Below are 22,753 nucleotides of genomic sequence, written 5' to 3' on the forward strand. Positions count from 1 at the left end.
ACAATAATGCTACCAATAATTAATTTTGGGTGGAGAAATAGATTTTTCTCAGCTGTACACTGTATTGGAGTCACAGTAATTAATTTCATTCTGATACAGGTTAATAAGTGGTTGGCCCCAGAGGGTTGCAGTCAGAGGCATGAAGTCTGTTTGAAGGCCAGTAACTAGCAATGTACGCCAGGGTCAATACTGGGTCCAAATGTGTTCAATGTCTTCATTAATGACCTAGATGATGGGGCAGGGTGTACTCTCAGCCAGTTTCCTGATGACATCAAACTGGGAGGAGTGGCTGTCACACCTGAGGGTCATGCTGCCATCCAGAGGGACCTCAACAGGCAGGAGAAATGGGCTGAAAGAAACCTCATGAACTTCAAAAAGGAGAAGTGCAGAGTCCTGCACCTGGGAAGGAACAACCCCTTGCACTGATATACGCTGGGGGCTGCTCAGGTGGAAAGCAGCTTGGCAGAAAAAGACCTGGGGTTCCTTGTGGACACCATGTTGAACATGAGCCAACAATGTGCCCTTGCCACAAAGAAGGCTAATGGTATCTTGGGCTGCATTAGAAAAAGCAGGGACTGGAGCATCTGTCCTGTGAGGAAAGGCTGAGAAAGCTTGGACTATTTAGCCTAGAGAAGGCTGAAGGGGCATCTTATCAATGTATATAAATGCCTAAAGGGGAGGGTGTAAAGAAGGGGGAGACAGGCTCTTCCCGTTGGTGCCCAGTGACAGGACAAGAATCAATGGGAGCAGACTGAAACACTGGAGTTTCCTCCCAAACATCAGGAAACATTCCTTTTTTTACTGTGAGGGTGACCAAGAACTGGCAGAGGTTGCCCAGAGAGGTTGTGGAGACTCCATCCACGGAGATACTCAAAAGCTCTCTGGACACAGTCCTGCGTAACTGGCTCTAGATGGCCCTGCTTGAGCAGGGCGTGATGGGACCAGATGACCTCCAGAGGTCCCTTTCAACCTCAACTATTCTGTGATTCTGAGAATGAAATTAGTCCTCAAGTATGTCTTGGCAGTGGCACTTAAAGCTTCAGAAAGCTAAAAGACAGCATATTTTTTCATCTAGATAGTAAAAGTACTTTATAGAATTTCAGAACTGGCTGGATCGATGGGCCAAGGCCCATTGTATGAGATTCAATAAGGCCAAGTGCCAGGTCCTGCACTTGGGTCACAACAACCCCGTGCAACGCTACAGGCTTGGGGAACAGTGGCTGGAAAGCTGCCTGGCTGAAAAGGACCTGGGAGTGTTGGTCAACAGCCAGATGAATATGAGCCAGCAGTGTGCCCAGGTGGCCAAGAAGGCCAACAGCATCCTGGCTTGTATCAGGAGCAGCGTAGCCATCAGGACTTGGGAAGTGATTGTCCCCCTGTACTTGGCACTGGTGAGGCCACAACTCTGAATACTGTGTTCGGTTTTGGGTCCTTCACTAGAGGAAAGACATTGAAGTGCTGGAGCGTGTCCAAAGAAGGGCAGCGAAGCTGGTGAAGGGTCTAGAGAGCAAGTCTGATGAAGAGCAGCTGAGGGAACTGAGGTTGTTTAGTTTGGAGAAGAGGACGCTGAGGGGAGACCTTATTGGTCTCTACAACTACCTGAAAGGAGGTTGTAGTGAGGTGGGTGTCGGTCTCTCTCCCAAGTAGCAAGCAATAGGACAAGAGGAAATGGCCTCCGGTTGCACCAGGGGGTTGCACCAGGGGAGGCTTAGATTGGATATTAGGAAAAATTTCTTCCCTGAAAGAGTTGTCAAGCATTGGAAGAGGCTGCCCAGGGCAGTGGTTGAGTCCCCATCCCTGGAGGTATTTAAAAGACGTGTAGACGTGGCGCTTGGGGACATGGTTTAGTGGGGGACTTGGCAGTGTTAGGTTAACTGTGGGACTGGATGATCTTAAGGATCCAGTGTTAGGTTAACGGTTGGACTGGATGATCTTAAGGATCTTTTCCAACCTAAACGATTCTGTGATTCTATGAGTCTTGTTTCCTTATCTTTAGGGCAGGTTGTTACTCATCTTGCTGCCTGATCATTTAAATGAAGTCATGCTTACAGTGCTCTGTAGCAATTAACATATAGCATTCCTTTATATCTTATTCTGCTCTTGCTTCTGATGCCTTCGTGCACACACATATTTCCTTTTCTGTTTAATTCATACTAATCTGAATATTTCTTTTATCCATCTCTACATTTCCTCCCCCATTTTTGTTAAAGACAGCTGCAGTAATAGCAGAGCAGCTTGCTTGTTTGCTGCCTCAGTGCCAGTTCCAGTAACCTGGTGGATGCATTGATTTGTGCTTGTAACACTGTGATCAGCTCCTTTGATGGTAGGATAAGGTGAAAAAAGATGAAGCCCATTCACCTCAACACCTTTGGTCTTAAAGGTATTGCTCAATCAGGTTTGGTTCATAATTCCAGATAAAAAAAAAGTAAATGTATCCAGAGGCATTCTGCTAGGATGTCCAGGTTCCTGTCAAAGCTTCCCCCATCTGCAATTCCAAAATACAGGACTTCCTGTATTTGTTTTAGATGCTACCAGTTTGGAGACGTCTCTCTTTTTTATTTATGAAGTTACGTACATTAGGGAGGGAGTTGTCTTTCCCTGTGCATGTGACTTTATCTGAGGTAAATGTCTAAACTGGCTGTATGGTGAATCAACTGAGAGAAACAGACACTTCTGATGCATGATTTGTCTGACTTTAAGCAGATATTTTAAATGGGCTATGTGCTTTAGAAGCGAGATGATGTAGATGTCTAAAGTTACATGAGTGAATCTTACAGCTGTGCCTCCTTAGTTTTAATGTTGAAAATTATATACATTATGAAATGTAGAAGTCTCTGGTTTTAATCTTTTTCATATTAATAGTTCTTCCTAGAATCTCTTTTCAGGATTCTGCATCAAGAAAGTGATCACATGATGCAATCACTTTTCTATTCCTGACATGCGTTTTTCTCTTCTTCCCTTCGATGGGCCATAATAAGTATGCAGGCAATAGTTAGGCTTTAGCAGAATCCATCCCTCTTTTTGAAAGTGCAGTTTAATTTACACAGCAGTGTCACTTTTTTACACAGCTGCAGCCGAAAACTGATATTTAGGATTTCGTCATGTTGCTTATACCATTTACTCTGTGACTGTGCAATGGAAGGTACCAGCTGAGGAATCAGAATTCAGCTCAGCCAGCTATCACATAGGAATACGAACAGGAAAGAAGCTGTAACGCTGATCTACAAATGCATAAATTATCAGTGCCAAAACTTGAACTGTCAGAAGGATCCTGATGAACAAGTTTTACATGTAATGTATGAAATGCAACAGGCTCTCTTACATCCCTCTGGTTGCACTTACACACACACTTCCCTAGTATGCACACTTGCTGCTTCTTCCTCCTTGTGTGACTTTCTCAGTCATACTTCTCTTTCACAAAGGGTGAACAAGATGAAGACCATTTTAGTAATAAAATACAAAAGAAAATGTTTACACACATGTGCCACTGCATGCCACGCTCCAGAATAGAGCGTCTTGTTGAATTAAGGTCTTATTTTCTCCTAGAAGTGGCAGAATTTGTGCATTGAGTCTGCACATATATCTTTAAACATACATCTTTAAAATCACCTCTGAGTGTTTGGCTGAGGTGATTCATGGTCAGAAGGACACATGATGCAATAGTGAAGTGGTGAAAACCGGGGGTGCATGAACAGAGATCAAAAGGTTGCTGAAGGCAAAAGGACCAGGCTTTATTTGTGTTTAGTGGAGTATAGAATAGGAATTTGTATTTAATTTTATGAAAACTGGGCTTGTCCCATCATTAACAGAATTTAAGTTGAGCCTTTTACAAATGGCAGCTGCGAAGTGCCCATCTTACTGTGATAAAAATAACTAGCTACCCGCTACTATATGCTATATGTTATTGCCCATATCTTGAAGAAAATGTATGTTAAGACTGTTAGCTTTTCATCAACTGAATCTTATTTCCTCACAAGGAAGTTTTTTGTATTCTTTTTGTTTACCCTGTGTGGTGGGCCTGAGAGCTGCCATACCCTAAAGGACACTGCTGCAGCTACAGAGGTATGAATATAAACAGGAGTGGGGGTATGGATGGAAACTGAACAGTAAACTTATCCAGAGGAAACAACATAGAAAAAGACAGCTTTGTTTCATTTGCATGAGGAGCAATGAAAGCACAGAAACTGTCAGTTACACACGATCAATAGGGATAGAGGTTGCCAGAGTACTTCACGCTGTTGCATACTCAAAACAAGTAATGTTTAGAATTTTACTCTCCCTTGGCTATTGTTCTGTTTACGTGAAACTGGAACTTAAATATTTTCATTTAGTTTGGGGGGTTTGGTATTTATTGTTTCTTTTGTTCTTTTAAAGCTAAATTAACTATTGACTACAAAGGTCATGGCTCAGCTGTATTGTTTTACTTTATGTCCTGAAGCATTGGCATTGTGCTATAAATTCTGTTTGGACTTTCTAAGATGATATGAAACTTGTAGAAAGCATGAATACTTCCATGGGGAGAAGGGGAAGAAGTGATTCATGTTCGAGTTCTAGAGTTGAGGTTGGTAAAGCCTTGAGAAACTTAAACTTAGAGCACTCACCTGGGACGTGGAACACTTGGCTGACATTGATCAGGAGGGATAGAAACACCACTGCACCTTCTGGGAGAGTGCTGCACCTTTCAGTGTGTAACGTACTTAGAAGGACACCCTTCTTTCAAAGTAGGACCACTGTACAATCATGAACACAGGCATCACACACCGAGAGGAAAGAAGCAGGTGGTAGTATGATTCTGTTGTTTAGTGGTTGAGCATCTCAGCTGAGGGGCGAGACTTGTGTTCCAGTCCCTGCTCTTGGAGCTCTTTCTGAATGTTGTCCAGGAAAGAGCTCATTTAAAATGCCCACATATCCCAGTAAGAAAGGGCAAAAAGAACTTCCTTGGCTCCAGTGGCATAGCTTCAACAGGAAGGAGGGATTGTCCACCCAGCTGTTCTATATCCCTGGAAAAGACTGATGTGAAGGAAAAGCCTAGAGGAAGGCAGTGAGACTAGGTCACCCACTTCCCAACTGTGTGTTTGTAATCAAAAGTTATTACTAATGGGACCAGACTCCACCAACCCTATTTTCTCTTCTTCCCCCTTTCCTAACTGCAATGTAGATTCCATGTTTTTATCGAACATGACGTTATTCAAGCATTTTGGATATTCTCAGAGAATATTTATCAGGGTTTTCCTGAAGGCCTCAGCCATGGAAAGAAAGGCTAAACTCACTTAGAGCTGACAGTGCTAAGAATTCCTTGATGAGATGGCATCAGGCCAAATTCTGAGCTCAAAACTGCATAAAGCATAAAGGTTATTTGAAATCATTGAGCTCAAAAGCAGGGTCTGGGGATCTTGATTTTGCTGTTAGAAGCTTCAGCTCCACCTAATAGCCACATCAGGTGCTCAAGACTGTCCTAATAATCTAGCTGATGAAACCCACAACCTTTCTCCAGAACTTTATGTGTATAAATTAATTAAACATTTTGAACCATAAGTGTAACCAGAGTGCTTTCTTCTCATGGTATTCATCAAAAAAGCAGTTGGTAGGAACAGAATAAAAATGTCTAAAAATTGCTTTTGATTTTTCCTGTTCTTTCATATTAGATTCTAATAAACTGGTACACAGGGAGTATTAATACAGACCTGTAAATTATAGGGTATCTTTAGCTAATCTTGTTTTAGCCAATACATTCCACTTTATATGACTGTTCCAATCTCATCTTAACATTTTACAAAAACTTGTTTTGTAGACTGCAGTGATGATGTATTTCGTTGCAACACAGGAAAATGCCTAAATTATACCTTTGTTTGTGATGGATATGATGACTGTGGAGACCTTAGCGATGAACAAAACTGTGGTAAATGAAAGTTTTATGCTTTTCTAAAGTCTTTAAGATAGCCGTATTGTCTAAGCCAGCAATCTTTTTCCTTAAACTACTAAAAGAGTCATATACCCTGGTGTTATTCTTTTGGGGGAAAGTAAAAGAAACAGCTCACAAATTCTATATGCAATTTGAAAAGGTTTAAAGGAGAGTTCTGGGTTAATCCAAATTTTGAAGGTAATGGTATTTTGAAGAAATATTCTGATTTGCAATTTTAAAATAATTCAAGACATTATGGTTGCTTTCTTGCTAACTTGGCTGAATTTAACCGAGATTAAAGAAAACCATAAGAGGCTATACACTGGTGATGCCAACTGTTTTATAGCTGAACTGTTTACATAAGCTTCATAGTGAACTTGTATGTTTTTGATGATTAAATTCTGTTTCTTTCAAATTGTGTTTTCAATCAACTTTGTATGTTCCACCTCCTTATATTTGTCTTTCTACCTACACTTAACTTGCATAGGAAAAAAAAGTTTTGCCATAAAAAAGAATAATCTTCACATGTAAATATTGGAAAACTTTGAAAGCCTTATTTTTTTTCTAACTTTTGGTCCTGGTACTACACCTAAGAAAAATTAAGTACTCTAAAATAATTCTTTAAAAGTTAAAATATTATTTCTCACTTTTTTTTCTTTTGCTTTTCTAAGGAAAAGCACAGAGAATTTAAAAACTAAAATTCAAGGTACAATTCTGACATTTGTTTTATGTTTCTTCTCCAAATTAAACATACTCTAAGATCTGTCACTAGTGTCTGTCAGTTTTGGTTGTTTCATATTTTTTTTCATAAACCATCTTTGATTAAAGACTTTTCTAAACATTAATCTAACTCCTACCATTCCTATCTTGAGATATTTTTTTCTACATAAAATTTAAGGTCTAACTTTTTATACAGGCTGTAAATGGGTTTCATAGCAGATTTGGCAGACTGGACTGTGTCTACGCTCCCTATTTATTTTGGTGTAAAGTCAGCCTGCTTGACAGAATGCTTTTCTTCATTTGTGGAAGCATTTGGGTGGAAAGAGTAAGGTGAAGGTTGGAATGGTTTATTTGTAGATAATTCTTATGGAAAATTCTGAGTGTATGCAAAAAACATAGTTTCTGATTAAGTGCCAAATATGGCAGTTGAGAAACTTTTTTTTTTTTTTTACTTCTTAGTAAAAAGATAAATATAGGGAATGATTTCCTCTGATGGCAACTGAAAATGTTGGCTAACTGAAAATCATTCCATGAGATAGGAGCCAGGAGATCTTTTAATCTGCTTAACAAATCTTAGAAACTTGTTTATTTGCAAATGGAAACCACCGTGTGCCTGAGAGAAGGAATGAGTTCATCACTACCTGTACAGGCAGTAGAATTCAGAACACATGTAACTGTCATCTGCAAAAAAATCTGCAGGTACAGAAAATCTCTTATCGTAATTTGCTGATGGAAAATGGCTCATTAGTAAGAATGATTAGCTTATAGGCATAGAACAATTGATCAATAATATAAATTATACAAATGGTAATTTATCATCCTTTTTGTGTCCTCAAATTTGCATTTTATTTAGATTGTAATCCAATGACTCATCATCAGTGTGGAGATGGGAGATGTATAACAGCTGATTGGGTATGTGATGGTGACCATGACTGTATAGACAAATCAGATGAAATCAATTGCTGTAAGTTCCCTTAATCTCTAAATTAGTTTTTTATTTCTTTAAAAATAAAACCCAAAATATAGGATAAGTTGCATACTTATTTATTTCTTGTAAGGCAAAACTATAAGCTTATTTGATTTCAGAAGTTCACACTTGACAAATGTCCCTTCTGGTAGACAGCTGTGGCAAATTAAACATTTGTTGCCATTGTTGAGGAGTACCAGCATTGCCTTGTGTTTCAGCTTCTTGTTAATTACAGAATTAGCTTTTTATTAATTGTTCTCATTAAGGACTAATTAATTAATGTATATAACCTCTTAAACTGTAGGTGTTCTGAGTTTGTGACAGCTTTCTGATGTGTTTTTATGTGACCTATCACACCTAGTCAGAGTCTGGACTTCTGTCTGCTCCGATGATCATGTATATCTGCAAAACAACTATACTAGAATATTGCTGATGTTGCCAAATCAAGTCTTGGGGAACTAGCACATGTTTTAATGTGATTAGGGTTCTCATAAGACATGTGCTTATGCTGCATTGATTCTTGCTGCCATTCAGTGCTTGACCTTGCAACCACTATCCCACAATTTTCCCTGAAATTGAAGAACCTAATCTGAATAAAGGAATGTAAGTAAATGGGCAAAGAAAAGGTGACAATTTTTATATGAGTAAAAATTATGGTTTTTTTTTCTTGGGAAAGCTGAACCTTCATCTCAGCCTGTTCCTAATACCTGACATATATAGTTGCAGTCCCTGTACTTCAAGATCAGGACAGCTGTAGGCTGTTGAAAACATAGCCTACATATAATGAAAAATGTCTAGTCACCTTCAGTGATAAGCAATGTTATCAGCTCCTCCTAAAATAACTTCAAGATGATATTAAAAAATAATTAAGACCTTCATTAACCTAAGTTGATCAGAATAATGTCTTTTTTTCTCTCTAGCATGTCATAGTCAGGGTCTGGTGGAGTGCAGAAACGGGCAGTGCATTCCTAGTGCATTCCAGTGTGATGGAGATAATGACTGTAAGGATGGAAGCGATGAAGAAAACTGCAGTGAAAGTAAGGATATCCCTCATTTTACTCTTCTTACTGAACTTACCATTGACTGCTTTGTTCTGAAGTGCCTTTAGCTAAAGCTGTCTGACAAATTTACTTTCTTTGACTTTCAAATAACACTTGCTAAGGCTGGTTGGTGTCTGCTTTCACATAGAAAGTTGTAAGCAGAGTTTTATTAGTCCTTAAAAATACAAAGAAGTTAAAGAAATGGAGGTGATATTTAGCATAGTATTTGCTTATCTGACATGATCAGCTGTTACTGGAAATAAATTAATATATATTCACATTGTCTGCAGCAATTAGAAGCTACTAGCACAGGAAATGGTATCATCTGAGGAGGATTTTTCTCATGAAAATTCTTTTTTCATCAGAACTTGGGAGTCCGAGAAAGGATGTTTTCATACATAAACTAATGATTTAGCGTGACTAAGGGAAAATGTATGAAATGTAAGTTTTCACAGCTACTTAACAGCTGTCTTATGATGGATTGTGTGAAAGAAAAGGAAACCAGGCAGTTTCTTGAGCCCCGGAACATGGTTTCCCGAAGACTTGTGTCCTGTGGTACATTTTGACACTCAGAAAGAGATGTGGTCATGTTGTGATGGTTTCAGGATTTGAAGGCATTTTTCACAGGTAATTCTCTTGTTTAGAGAATTAAGTATAGGTTCAGATGGTAGCCTTTCCTTCAATACGAGAATTATTAATGTCTTTCTCTTATGAATCTTATTTTTAAGAAATTAAAGGAATTCACTTTATTTAGAAAACTCTAGTGCTGTCAGATATAATGGTAATAGGACGACCTATTCAAAAGTTATTAGAGTAAACCAGGCCTGTTATCATAAGATAAATACACAGTGTAATTATATAAGCCTCATTTCTTTAGGAAACCAGTCTAGAAGAAATCCTTTCATAAGCATGTCTACTCAGTCCCTTCTGTTTATATTAAGTTCTCAGGATCTTTCTACTCCAATTTAAACATCTCCATTCAAAAAATAACCGAGAAGTTGAAACACAGAAATTACCATTATTCTTTTTCGCAATTAATGTTGACGTTGCAAAAAGGTGTTGCATGAAATTTCTTCCAGTTCTGACTGTGGCAATCTAAAAACCAAGGACCACATTTTGTCCTTAGTTCTGACTGTGCAATCTCACAAAATGCTCATTTTTTATTCTTCATCTTTCCTGATGTCCAGCCTTAGTCTTATTCTATGAATTCCATGATCCTCTGTTGCTCTTGCAGATAATGAAACTATCATTTTTAATATAAAAGAGAAGAGGCAGGAGAATGGGATAAATTGAAAAGTACAAAACTATTTAGAGCATTCTATAAAGCAACCATTTCAACTTTTAAAGTTCACCCAACTTAAGCCTCTTAAATTTGTTTATCACTAATAAAAGAGAATTTGACTGAAAACGTTGATGCATGATCTGGGCTAGAAGTCAGTGATATGGGGTTTTTTCACTGCTTTTTGCCTCTGTGGATGTGGAAGAAATGGTTAAAATCTTTTTTGGTAAGACGAACAGATATAGATTCAAGGATACTAAATGCAGAGGAGTAGGATGGGATGATAATGATGTAGTCAATGATCTCATTATATGCTAAAAGATTTTTCTGCTTAGCTAAACTGCAAAGCTTTTAAATACAAAAGTTTGCCTTGTTCTTATTATTCATTCTTCAATGTGCAAAGAACTGTCTAATATTGTGCAATATTGTGTAGAGTAAAATCCTTCCTTTATGCAACCATATCCTGTCTGTCCTAAATTTGCATGAGAATATATAGGCAGGATTTGGACTTCATTTGGATTATTCCTCTTTAGTTCCTTGCAAAGTCCATGTAAAAGCAAGGCAGAATTCTTGTTTGTAACTTTCTTTTGTTTTTCTTATGTATGTTGTTGATTTTAGCAACTACAGAAAATGTAATAGGACATATACAATATAAAGACTTCTCTGCTCTACAAATCAAACAATTTGGATATGCCTAGCAGAGGCAGTGAAGTTACAGCTGAAGTGATCTGGAATACTGGTTTTGTTACAAACACAGTAAATATGTGAAATCAGCATAGAAATTTGGGGTCAAGATGTAGTGACTTGCCACTTGCCTATATAAGGATAGAGGGGCCTTGTGTAATAGTACAAATATATACATATAGGGATTACGAATGACCATTGCTTCTTCTATATCCGAATGAGAAAAATGGTCTCCTTCACTACATACCTTAAGGAAATTTAAGGTATGGCACCTATTAACATTACTGCTGTCCTTCATGTTGTGACAATAGAAATCTAATATAGATGTACTCACAGCTAGTTCTGTGATCCCTTCAAAAGACAGGGTAGAGTGTGTTTGTAGAAATTCAGCATTGACTGTGCTAGGATCAAAAGAATCCACGCAGGGATTTTTAAAGAGTTGAGAAACTCTTCCACTGTGGGATAAGAAGGAGTTGGAGCAAACTTTAAAAATGAATTTTAATGTAAAGATTTGTGATAGCTTTAGAAGTTAAAAGGTTTACCCTACCTTTCAAATTCCATTTTGCAGTCAGATCCACCTGTAGTATAAGACAGTCAATTGCTACAGCAAAAGAAAGTACCTCCATTGCTTCAACATATAACATGTATGAAGGGAAGTAAATTCACATAATTATGAATAGATATGACTACATCATCAGTTGTGTGGGACAAGGTTGTTGTCAAGGTCATTGAAACAAGGTGTTTCTTCAGCATCTTCTGTATGCCCAGTATAAGGACACTGTGACTGAATAATTAATGTTCGTAGACAGTAGTGCAATACAAACGCTACGCCAGAGTTGCAATAAATCATTTTAAACAGGATGAGATGATAGAATCAAAACTGTTCAGTCTCTGTGTACAGAATAGTAAATCAAATGACTGATTTTGCAAGAGTCATATGGAAGAGAGAATTTAATGGTTTGGAAAGGAGCTATCACCACTATGAGACAGAGTGAAGTCCAAGTATTTGTCAGAGAAACGAACTACCCAGGTAATATGCTCCAGAAACTTTTTGATGAAGTGCTGGTTTTAGTTATTTTGAATTCCATCTTTGGGACCATAGCCTTTTGGGGTTTCTTTTTCTTCTTGTTCTTTGTCTTTTAACCAGCCAAAGAAGGACAATAAAGCTTCAGCTCTGACGACCTTTCTTCAGGATGGTTTTTATTGTCCACCAAAACAATCATAAAATGAGAACCAGATCAACTGAATGGCACTGAAGAATAATTCCCAGAGGGTATTCTCTTTCAGCTAGGACCTATTGTTCCCTTTGAAATCTGATTTACATGACTTTTCATACTCTGCCAGAGGATCATGGTAACTGGCTTTCAGAGATCCATACCTCTCATTCAGAAACTAGGATATAAATTCTTGTATTAAATATAGGGGTAAAGAAAAGTGACACCTGGACAGTGCTGCACACTTTTCTTCCTTACAACACTTCCTTATTGCACTTGAAATGCTGTAGGGTACTTATTCAACTACGTAAAGGAAATACTTAATTGTAATGTAAACTCTGTATTTTCTCATCCCTACACTCCAGTCATTTTTATTAGTCTGGTAAATAATTAGAATAGTAAATTTCTATTTTCCTCAGGTCAAACCCTCTGTCAGGAGGGAGACCAGAGATGTACTTCCTGTCCTGATCCCTGTGGAACTTCTCTCTGTGAGATGAGAAACAGCCAGACAAACTGCAGTAAGTAGGTTACATGCTTCATACTATCACTGTTTTAGGGTGTTTTAGAGTATGATGAGGATCAGGGTAGGACACAGTAAGTAATACTTTAATTTACTATCTAATGCACATGTGTAGTGATTAAATATTGAAAAGGGTAAAGTTAAAACAAAAGTTTCATCATAATTCTTGCTTATTGATGTACTAAGAGATACTCATAACTTTTGACATTGATATATTTTCCCTTATGCGAATTTTTGATGTGTTCTTAATGGGTGTTTACAGTTGCACTTTTTGTTAACATTTAACGGCATTCCGTGTTTACATAAAGTAAACAACATAGTGTAAGCATAAAGCAGAAGCTACTGGTTTATTTTCAAAATATAAGAAAACGTGGTACTGTGTTTAGTAGTCTGGAGAGCTTTTAGCCCTTTTATAAAGGAATAATTTTGATATTCAAACTGGCAAAACCAGTTATTCTTCTGACCAATACATATGGTAGAGGGTCGGGGCCTTCAACACTGCATATCTTCATTTCTGTGTCCTGTACTATACCACTCCATGCAAGCCTCCTGTACCCACTGTACACTTGCTTCTGAGTAGCTCTCTTTTTCACTTGTGCAATGCAGCACTGTGAACAGATACTCAAAAGAAGTATATTTGGCTAGGTTTTGAAACTGGGGCAGAATTGTGTTCAGAATTGTTCAGAATTAATTAAAGTTGGTGATGTGTTAATACGGTCACATCAATTCAGGTCACCTTGGCACATGGGCAGGCTTACCTTCACTTAGATATGAATGTGTAGACATATCCTATAGTTGCTTTGTACTGAGCAGTATCTCTGCAAGTTAAGGTTTGTTACTGTATGGTAGCTTGTTTGGATAATGTTTTTCCATTTCGTTGGAATGGATATGGGAAGGTCAACTAGTCCAAACTGCACAGTCTCTCTAAAGTTGTGACTGTCACCCACAAGTGAGACAGGCTTTTTTGAGACAGGCACCATTCATGCTGGGGCCTTTAGATGCTGCTAAAGTAAAGATATAAGATACCTGGGCATATATGCTTTACATGTGCTTCTGTCAACGCTTCTCCTAACTTTTTGAAAAGGGACAACCATAAGTACCATGTTTAGCATTAGAAGGAAGTGAGTTCACACCTTTGGTCAACTAGTCCAAACTCCTGATCAAAGCAGTGCCGATTAAGTTGTGTAGCCCATGACCTTGTGCAGCTGAGTTTTGAGTATCTCCAAGGACAGAGATTTCACAGTCTTTCCGGGAGACCTATTCCAGCCATTCTCATGGTAAAAAACTTTTTTCCATATATGTAACTGGAATTCTCTGTTACAACTTGTGTCTTTTGCCTCTCATCCTATTCCTGCACACTTCTAAGGGTCTGGCTCCATCTGCTTTATACCTTCCCATTAGGTAATTGTTAACAGCAATAAGATCTCCCCTTAGCCTTCCTTTTTGATGGCTGAACAAACACTCTTTTCCCAACTTTTGCCTGTAGATCATGTGCTCCAGTCTCCTAACTTGCTTGGTTGCCCTCCACTGACCTCATTCCAGTATGTTGATGTCTTTCATGAATTGGGGAGCCGAAAAACAGGACACAATACTCCAGATATGCACCTGTGCTGAATAAAAGGGAATGACAGCCAGTCATCTTGTCAGAGACAGCAATCAGATTAATCAGGCATGATGTTCCCCCTGGCTGTTCCCAGTCATCTTTTTCTCTTCATGTGTGGACATGTCTTCCAGAATGGGTCCCATAATCTTCTTGGGTACTGAGGATAGACTGACTGGACTGTTGTCCCCTGCATCCTTCTTCTTGCCCTTCCTAAAGATGGATGTGACGTTTGCCTTTTTCCAGTCATCAGGTGCCAGGGTTGCCATGACCTTTTGAAAATGATATAAAGCAGCCTTCCAATGTCATTCCTCAGTGGAAACTGAGGCAGAAAATACATTGAGTACCTTGGCCTTTTCCATGTCCCTGGTCACTATTTCCCCTGCCCCACTGAGCAGCAGACCAACATTTTTGTTATGTTTCCTTTTGCTGCCAATGTGCTTACAAGAGCTCTCCTTCTTGCCCTTTACATTGCTCAGTAGTTTCAACTCTAGCTGAGCTTTGGCTTTTCTAACTCCATTCTTGTATGCTTGGGAAATGTCTCTATGTTCCACTTAAGTGCTCTGTCCCCTCTTCTGTATATTTCTATTTTGTGTTTGAGCTTGGTCAGGAGATTTGTATTCAGCCAAGGTAGCCTTATGCCACACTTGCTTGACTGACTTTGCATTGGAAAGGACTCTTCCTGTACTCCGAGGAGGCTCTCCATTAAGACCAACTCACTGTCCTTCAAGCAGATACCAGCATGATTAAAACTCTCACAAGTGCCAGGGCCTGCATTCATGAGGCATCTTCCAGCTCTCTGAAGAAGGGTTTATCTACCTCCTCTTTTTCCTAAGGTGGTCTGCAGCAGATGCCTAATATGTACATGACCTGTGTAGGTCTGTCCTCTAATCCATATCCATAACCAAACTATTCAGGTGAGAAGGAGCCTTCTAAGGTCATTTGAGTAGTAGGTTGTGGGTTTTATTACTTGCCTGTTGTGAACGAAACCATCGTTCTCCCTCAAGAAATATTTAGAAAGGGCTATGAAATGGGAAGGAAGGTATCCATATAACACAAAACTAAGAACAAACTATAAAACTTAAATTTTTAAATTAATTTAATTTTTTTGTTGTTGTTGAAATCTCAGATATCTTCATTGAACTATCTCGGTCATTTTCTCCTCTGCGTCTTGCAATTCATGCTCAGATATTATCTCCCATGAGAGGTTGTCCCCCTCCGTGTGAAAAGGAAGCAATATATCTTGGGCTACATGCACTAATCAAGGAGAAGTCAAACATGAGACATCACAACAGATGAAATTACTTTGGTTGTTGACCACGACTGCAGTTTCTGTTGAAACTCCTTGGAACTGTAGGTACCTGGCATCTCCAAAGAAAACAGTTCTTCATGTAATCTTTTCTTGTCTTTGGTGAGATTTGAAAGCCGTATTTTCCTGATGTTTTAACATCAGAATACATGAGCATTCATTGAGATATAATTACTGACTTGAATAACTCCACTCTAGGTAGTCACAAGTTTAAATGTGTATGATAAGATTGATTCTCTGTGGGCTGGAGGTGAAGGATGTTTAGTTCCAGATCTCTCTGCCTGCAGGAGAAGCAGCAGCTTTAGCAGCCTGTGCCTCTAAGAACAAGTGTTGCTTCTCAGTTTCTCCATTTGAAGATTTGGCTTTTTTATTTGAGTATTACTGACTTTGCCACAAAGCTGTGGTTTATCAGGGAATGGGGGGCTTCCATATTTCTATCTATTGTTTCAAAGCTTCTTTACTCATAATGCCTCCAAAACTTAACAGGTGTTACAGTAAACCCTGTTTTATATGTTTAAAACTGTAGCAACTTTACATTTACTCAGGTCAAAAAGAGATAGTATTTTGTAATTTTATTTATTTTTAAATAAAATTACTGCTTAGTAAAGAACACATAAAATGTATCTGATATATTGTGACAGGATCGACATTGGATTCACAGCTGGTGGCTGTGTAGTCACCAGTCATGTGTGAGACAGGTCCTCTATTTGGCTGGCAAACAAGGCACCAGAAGCAGCCTTACCCAACAAGTAGGAAAATATGTAAATACCCACAGTATCTTCTGGTTCTTATATACTCAGGGAGCAGTTCTCTCTTAAGCAAATTACATTTCATAAACAGTGACTACAGTCCTGTAAAACGCAAGTCTTCCAAGCAGTGTGACTGCAATTCAGTCTTTTTCACAATGAGAGAGAGCTGAAAGTGTACTTTCTTTCTTGGACACATCTTCCTTGTGGATAAATCAGTATGAGGCTTCCTGCAGTCCAAAGCAGTTTGTCCTGTGATCCAAAATCTTCTCCTGATCAATGCAGTTTTTTGTATTCTATTGTATGTATGGATAACAAGTTTGGAAAATGTTCGAGTGGCTAGGACTATGTTACAAGATAGTGAAAAACATTTTTTGACATGTGGTATTTGAGTTCTAAAACGATGTTCCTATTCCATATCATGATCAACTGAAGAGCTTTTTAGTGAAGATGTTTCCTCATCATATTATGGGCAACAGTCCGTAATTCTCAACACAGAATCTGAATTAGACTTCTGGATCATGTTTCTTTCTTCCTTTCTAGTCTGGTGAATATTTAATTGTTTATACACAATGGAACAGCAAGAGAATTTGGGAGAGATTTTTCTTGCATAACATCTGGAAGTACTATTGTCTTTTTTCATGTTATTTTCACTGTTCATGTTTTGACCAGAGTTATTTTGTCTTTGGTAAGAGATGAGAATTCCCATGGAAATTTTCAGTTTTGACAAAGCAGTATTTTCTGGCCCAAATAACTCTTTGGTTGGAAAATTCCAAAACTTAGGCCACATTTTGCAATATTGAATATGATGGGTGTTATCCATGTGCAACAATTTCTGATCAGTTTAGGCTCTGCATTATAGTGCAGTTACAACATATTTAGGGTAACAGAACAGATATATGAAGGGAGAGTGTGTGTGGGGGGGGGCGGGGGAAAGACAGAGCCAGGTTATTTCGGTGCTCAGTGACAGGACCAGAGGCAGTGGGCACAAACTGAAACACAGGAGGTTCCCTGTGAATGTAAGGAAGCACTTTTTTTATTGCAAGGGTGACTGAACACAGGTTGCCCAGAGATGTGGAGGCTCCATCCTTAGAGACAGTAAAAATCTGTCTGGGCATGATTCTGCACAGCCTGCTCCAGATGGTGCTACTTGAGCAGGGGGGTTGGACCAGATGACCTCCAGAGGTGCCTTCCAACCTCAGCCATTCTATGATTCTGTGAAATATCACATTCACTTCCATTACTATGTTTGGAACTAATTCCTATATAGTATGTAGAGCAAGTTAATAATAAATACATGAAGATATTAAACCCAGGCATAATCTGTTTGGGTTTGTTTTGGGTTTTTTTTTTTGTTTTAGGCTAAAAGATGCAATGAATTTTATTCCTTGTTCCCCACTCATTAGTTTGTACTTACATATACTATAAATAAGGGAGTAGTAAGATCTCTTAAACTGTAGGACAGACATCAGAAGAAAAGAATAACATTTGGGTTACTTAAATTCAGTCAGATGCTCTCCTGGAGTGTATGTTCTGTTGTTACTCTGCTTGCGGACTGTAGGGAATTGGGTGTGAGAGTCAAAGTTATTATTTTCAAACCTACAATGACACTTTTGCACATTGTTGTGGTTTAGCCCCAGCCAGCAACTAAGCACCACGCACCCGCTCGCTCACTCCCCCTACTCTGATGGGATCAGGGAGAGAATCGGAGGAGTAAGAGTGAGAAACACTCCTGGGTTGAGATAAGAACAGTTTAAGAATTGAACTAAAGTAAAATAGTAATGATAATAATAACAATATAATAATGATAATAATAATCTACAAAGCAAGTGATGCACAATGCAATCGCTCACCACCCGCCGACCGATACCCAGACAGTTCCCGAGCAGCGATCGCTGCTCCCTGGCCAACCCTCCCCAGTTTCTATACTGAGCATGATGTCATATGGTATGGAATAGCCCTTTGGTCAGTTTGGATCAACTATTCTGGCTGTGCCCCCTCCCAGTTTCTTGTGTACCTGGCAGAGCATGGGAAGCTGCAAAGTCCTTGACTAGCATAAGCAGTACTCAGCAACAATTAAAACATCAGTGTGTTATCAACATTCTTCTCCTACTAAATCCAAAACACAGCACTATGCCTGCTACTAGGAAGAAAATTATCCCAGCCGAAACCAGGACACACATAATGTGACAGAAGCTTTCTAAACACAGTGTGAAAATTGTAATCATATTGAAAACATGTAAAGAGCTATCCTACAAGGGCATTTCAGTGGACTAGATTTTCTACTAGAATTCACTTAAACCCCTATGAATGTGAGGCATAAAAAAAGAGAGAATGACATATGTGCATTTCTACCCGTTAGTCTTGAATAATGTTGTGTTATACAAACACTTAGAACATTGCACGTACTTTTGTGTTCATTTGCTTGTGTTTCATCTTGGGATACTGACAAACATGTAACATTCTGTACACATTAGGGAAAGATGCTTACTGGGGAAAAATCAAAAGACAAAACCAAACTGATCTGGTCATCTGGGGCTGAAGTGTGGGAGGACAAGTGAGAGTTCATCGTGAAGAAAAGGAAGTGGCAGTAATGTGAGGAGGATTGTTGAAGTCTTTGAACCTTATATACTCCAAAGCTGGTACTAAGTGGTTTGAGACAACAGAAATAGTTCGGTATTTCTGACAACCAATTTGGGAAGAAATACAAAAGCTGTACAATTTTTTAAATCCAAAATACTCTGTCAGTTCAATATGTGTTGTGATAAACCCCCTAAAAGCTGGATGATTTTTGTATGTAGCTATAGTCTGTGTAATCATATGGACTTGTAGCTGTTGCATTTATTTTGCTTTTGCTTATCATCCTCTTTATTATCAATTATGTCTTATCTGAATGAAATGATTAGCATGTAGACTGTCTCTTACTCAGTGTTTGTGCAATACTTCCTGCCTTCTGTATTCTATACAGAGAAATTGTGCAGTCTCTGTCATTAGAGATTTTTCAAGACCTGACTGAATAAAGCCTTGAGAAACCTGATCAGTCAGTCCTCAGAGCTTACCAAGCTGAGAGCAGGATGTTGGACTAGAGAATTCCTGAGATCCTTTTCAACCCAAAGTATCCGATGATCCCAGTCTTCTTAATTTTGACAGTTGCCCAGCCAGTATGAGGTGTGTTATGGTAGCATAGTACACCAGTAACAAGTGTGTTGCTGTACAGTACAGGCGGTCTTGAAAATCATCAGAAACTTGATTTGAAAATAATAAATCTGTTTCTAAAGAATGGTTTATTGTACCGTGTTAAAGTTAGGATGTTACTCGGGAAGTTAATGCATACTGGTAAGGGAATATGAGTCTCTGAATAGGTTATGAGGTAGGCAGAGGTCAAACCCGCTGTTCTTTACTGGTATGAATAGGCTCATATAGGGTCTTGAGCTCTGAAACTTGTTTCTCAAGCCTGAGAGGAGATCTCCTGACTGATAAATTTGTTAAATACTTATGTAATTATTTCTTCTGTATTTCATTTAATCTCACACCATTTGTGTTTCTTTTTTGTTTTCTTCTTGTGAAAGGTCAGTGTGAACCAATTACTCTGGAACTCTGTATGAACTTGCCTTACAACTATACTTATTATCCAAACTACCTGGGCCACAGGACACAGAAGGAAGCCTCTATCAGCTGGGAGTCTTCTCTTTTCCCAGCCTTGGTTCAGACCAACTGCTACAAGTACCTTATGTTTTTTGCCTGTACAATCTTAGTACCAAAATGTGACCCCCATACAAATCAGCGGATACCACCTTGCAGGTACTATACCATACTTCATTTAATTCTTGACTGACGTTGTCTGTCGTATTAGTCTTCCCCAATTTCTGTTTCCATTGAAAACGCCAGAAATTTTGCTTTGGAATTCCATAGCAAAAGGTGGAGAACCATATTTTATAAGATCATTAAATGCAGTTTATTACACGTGTGTGTTTAGCATCTGAAATATTCAAAACAGGGAGAGGAATAGCAGTTCAATAGTTTTCAAAATGTATATATTGAATAGAATTGAATAGGCTTTTTCATTTGGAAGGGACCAACAACAATAATCTAGTCCAGCTGCCTGACCAATTCAGTGCTGACCAAAAGTTAAACCATGTTATTAAGGGCATTGTCCAAATGCCTCTTAAGCACTGACAGGCGTGGGGCATCAACTACCTCTCTAGGAAGCCTGCTCCAGTGTTGGACCACCCTCTCAGTAAAGAAATGCTTCTTCATGTCCAGTCTAAACCTCCCCTGGTGCAGCTCTGAACCATTCCCAAGCATCCTATCACTGTATAGGACATATCCTATCCTAGTCATGTTAGCCTATAATGACATGGAGATTACGCTATCTGTGTATTTAAGTAGCGTCCAGCTGACCTTGGTGTTGTTTCAAAACTGTGGCAGATGTGTATGAAGAATAATCCTGGTCAAATCTCATGCACCTATGTGTTGACATCAATGTAGGCATCCCATTACTGTATTTGAATTGGGAAAGAGTTATTTTAGTTAACTGCTAAATATGTTTAATGTTTTTAAAAAAGTGCTAGACTGAATTCCATTGCAGAAAATTACACATTTCTATGCTACATCTTTTTTTTTTACCTTGTATTTCTTTCTCCTACCAAGAAGGAGGAGATTTCTCTGCTTTGTGATGTGTGCTTTTGTTAACTGTTAACTTGTTAGATTGATTCATAGACAGTACCACAGATGTGATTTGACTGAGAATTAAACAAAGAAGTCTGTTACCAAGGTATTCTGATACCCCAACTGTGAGACTTTATATGAGAATGTGGGAAGGATTAAAAATAAAATAGAAGTACCAATTGCTCTTCCAATTTTCCTAGCGATATTGCAATAGGCTTCCATATGCACTGTGATGGGCACTACTTTGAAGATTATCTACATTTTAATTCTTTCACCACAGACTAAATGGCTTGCAATAGCTTTTGGAAAGGCACAGCTTTGGCCAAAGACATGAGTGTGCAGAGAACATAGGACAGAAATGGCTTAGATGTCTCAGCTAACAAAATCAATTAAAAAACGTATTCATCATATTATTGTTGGGTTTGGATTTTTGTCATTGGTAAATAAAAATTCTGGCATCCAGAAAGCTAAGGTTATAAAGTGGTGTGAGTCAACCTTTTTGATATTGAGGAGGATCTAAAAGGAAAGAGAGAGAGTCTGTAACTGTAGCATGGTTAACCGATGTCAATCCATTCATGCATTCCTTCCAGCTGCTCAACACAATGGTGAATCATTTGGTATGGAAAAACATTGACTCTTCTTCATGCAATTCCCCAAAACAAGATTAAATTTGAGAAGATTAATAATGGATTGTTTTCTCAAAAGAGCATAAAATAATTGATCCTAAATGGATCCGTTTGCTTGGATTTGGTCACTGCATTTCTTGAAGCTTATTGCAGGGGAAAAAAATGGTCCGTTGGTCAAAAGATCAAAAGAAAATGAGGGGAATAAAATGTCTTCCACGAAAGGAATGTCTGTTCCTAGAAGAAAGATCTGGAAAAATTAATTAAATTAAATAAAATGCAAGTTAAAAGTGACACGAAAAAAATAGAAACGGGTGAGATCCCACTGTTGAGTATTTTTCAACCTATAAGAGCAAAGGAGAATTTTCTTTGAAATGGTAGGAGAAAGTCCAAAAGATCACAGGTTTAGAAAACATGATCTAAAAGGTGCAGTGAAATGAGTTGCTGAGTCTAGAAACAAGAGACTTGGGGAGATGTCATAGCCTTCAAATAGGTAAAAGTGATCTTCTGTGAGAAAACAAATAAATTTTTCACCATGTTCACTGAGGTTAAACCAGGAAGCAATGGATTTAAAGTACATCAGGAGAGCTATAGGTCAGATATAAGGAAAATAATAGATATCTGTGTATGAGAATGAGTGATAAGGAAGTATATGAAATCTTGCTAACTGAAGAGTTTTTACGAACAGCTTGGACAAATACCTGTTAAGCATGATGCATGTTTCTGTTTGGAGGAAGAGGTGAAAAGGATGTTGAGGTTGCTAATCCCATACTGCCTAGTTAATATTCCACAAAAATAATAATTAAAAAAAAAAAAAAGATGGGCAGTTGAAACAAACGGGGTTTCAAAATACCACACATACAAGACAACTATTGTGTTGAACAGCACATCAGCTACGTTTCCAGGCAAAAGTGGTTGCTAAATGTTTAAAATTAGGGAATTTTTCTACTACGCATTTTCTCTTTCTACTTTTGAAGCATTTGACATTGGGTATTTTGAGAGACAGGATATTAATCTAGATGGACTGAACTAATTTTGTGTGGTGAGTCCTGTCTTTCTATGGTTAAAAAAAAAAAAAAAAAAAGCAGCAGGAGGACTATATTCATGCCTTTTTCCAGGTGTGGTACAAGCTTCTGTTGCTTGAACTGACAACACCCTCAAGACTAGGTTGATCTGTGCTTTGATTTTCCCCAAACTTTTAATTTTATTGAATTCCCTGGGGAGTTCTTTGCTCTTTTGTTTGCAGGTTTATATATTTTGTCCTGAAATCACATGGTTTCTGAGGTAGCATCACCAGAAGAGGTAGTATTTCACTGGTACAAAATGTATTTGGCTTTTTTTCCTGAAGGAGGGCAGTTAGTGCTTCTTAAAAAAGGTTCTCTCTCATTCCTTACAGAGAAGAGGATGTTTGTAAGTAGTTATATTTGGCTATTATAACTCAGGTAATAGTCTGCATACAGTAGCTTAAAATAATGTTTCAA

The 22,753-nt window shown here is 38.3% G+C and overlaps 1 protein-coding gene across 1 annotated transcript in view; it reads left to right on the plus strand.

Moving 5' to 3' along the window:
- Positions 1-22,753, plus strand: part of CORIN (corin, serine peptidase) — a 167,986-nt gene that overhangs the window by 107,838 nt on the left and 37,395 nt on the right. The window contains exons 7-11 of the mRNA XM_075709425.1: positions 5,792-5,899; positions 7,476-7,586; positions 8,510-8,626; positions 12,226-12,324; positions 19,551-19,782. Coding sequence (XP_075565540.1) covers positions 5,792-5,899; positions 7,476-7,586; positions 8,510-8,626; positions 12,226-12,324; positions 19,551-19,782 — 667 coding nt within the window. The remainder of the gene's footprint in view (positions 1-5,791; positions 5,900-7,475; positions 7,587-8,509; positions 8,627-12,225; positions 12,325-19,550; positions 19,783-22,753) is intronic.

Source organism: Pelecanus crispus, chromosome 4 (genome assembly GCF_030463565.1).
Source record: "Pelecanus crispus isolate bPelCri1 chromosome 4, bPelCri1.pri, whole genome shotgun sequence".
Classification (NCBI taxonomy): Eukaryota; Metazoa; Chordata; class Aves; order Pelecaniformes; family Pelecanidae; genus Pelecanus; species Pelecanus crispus.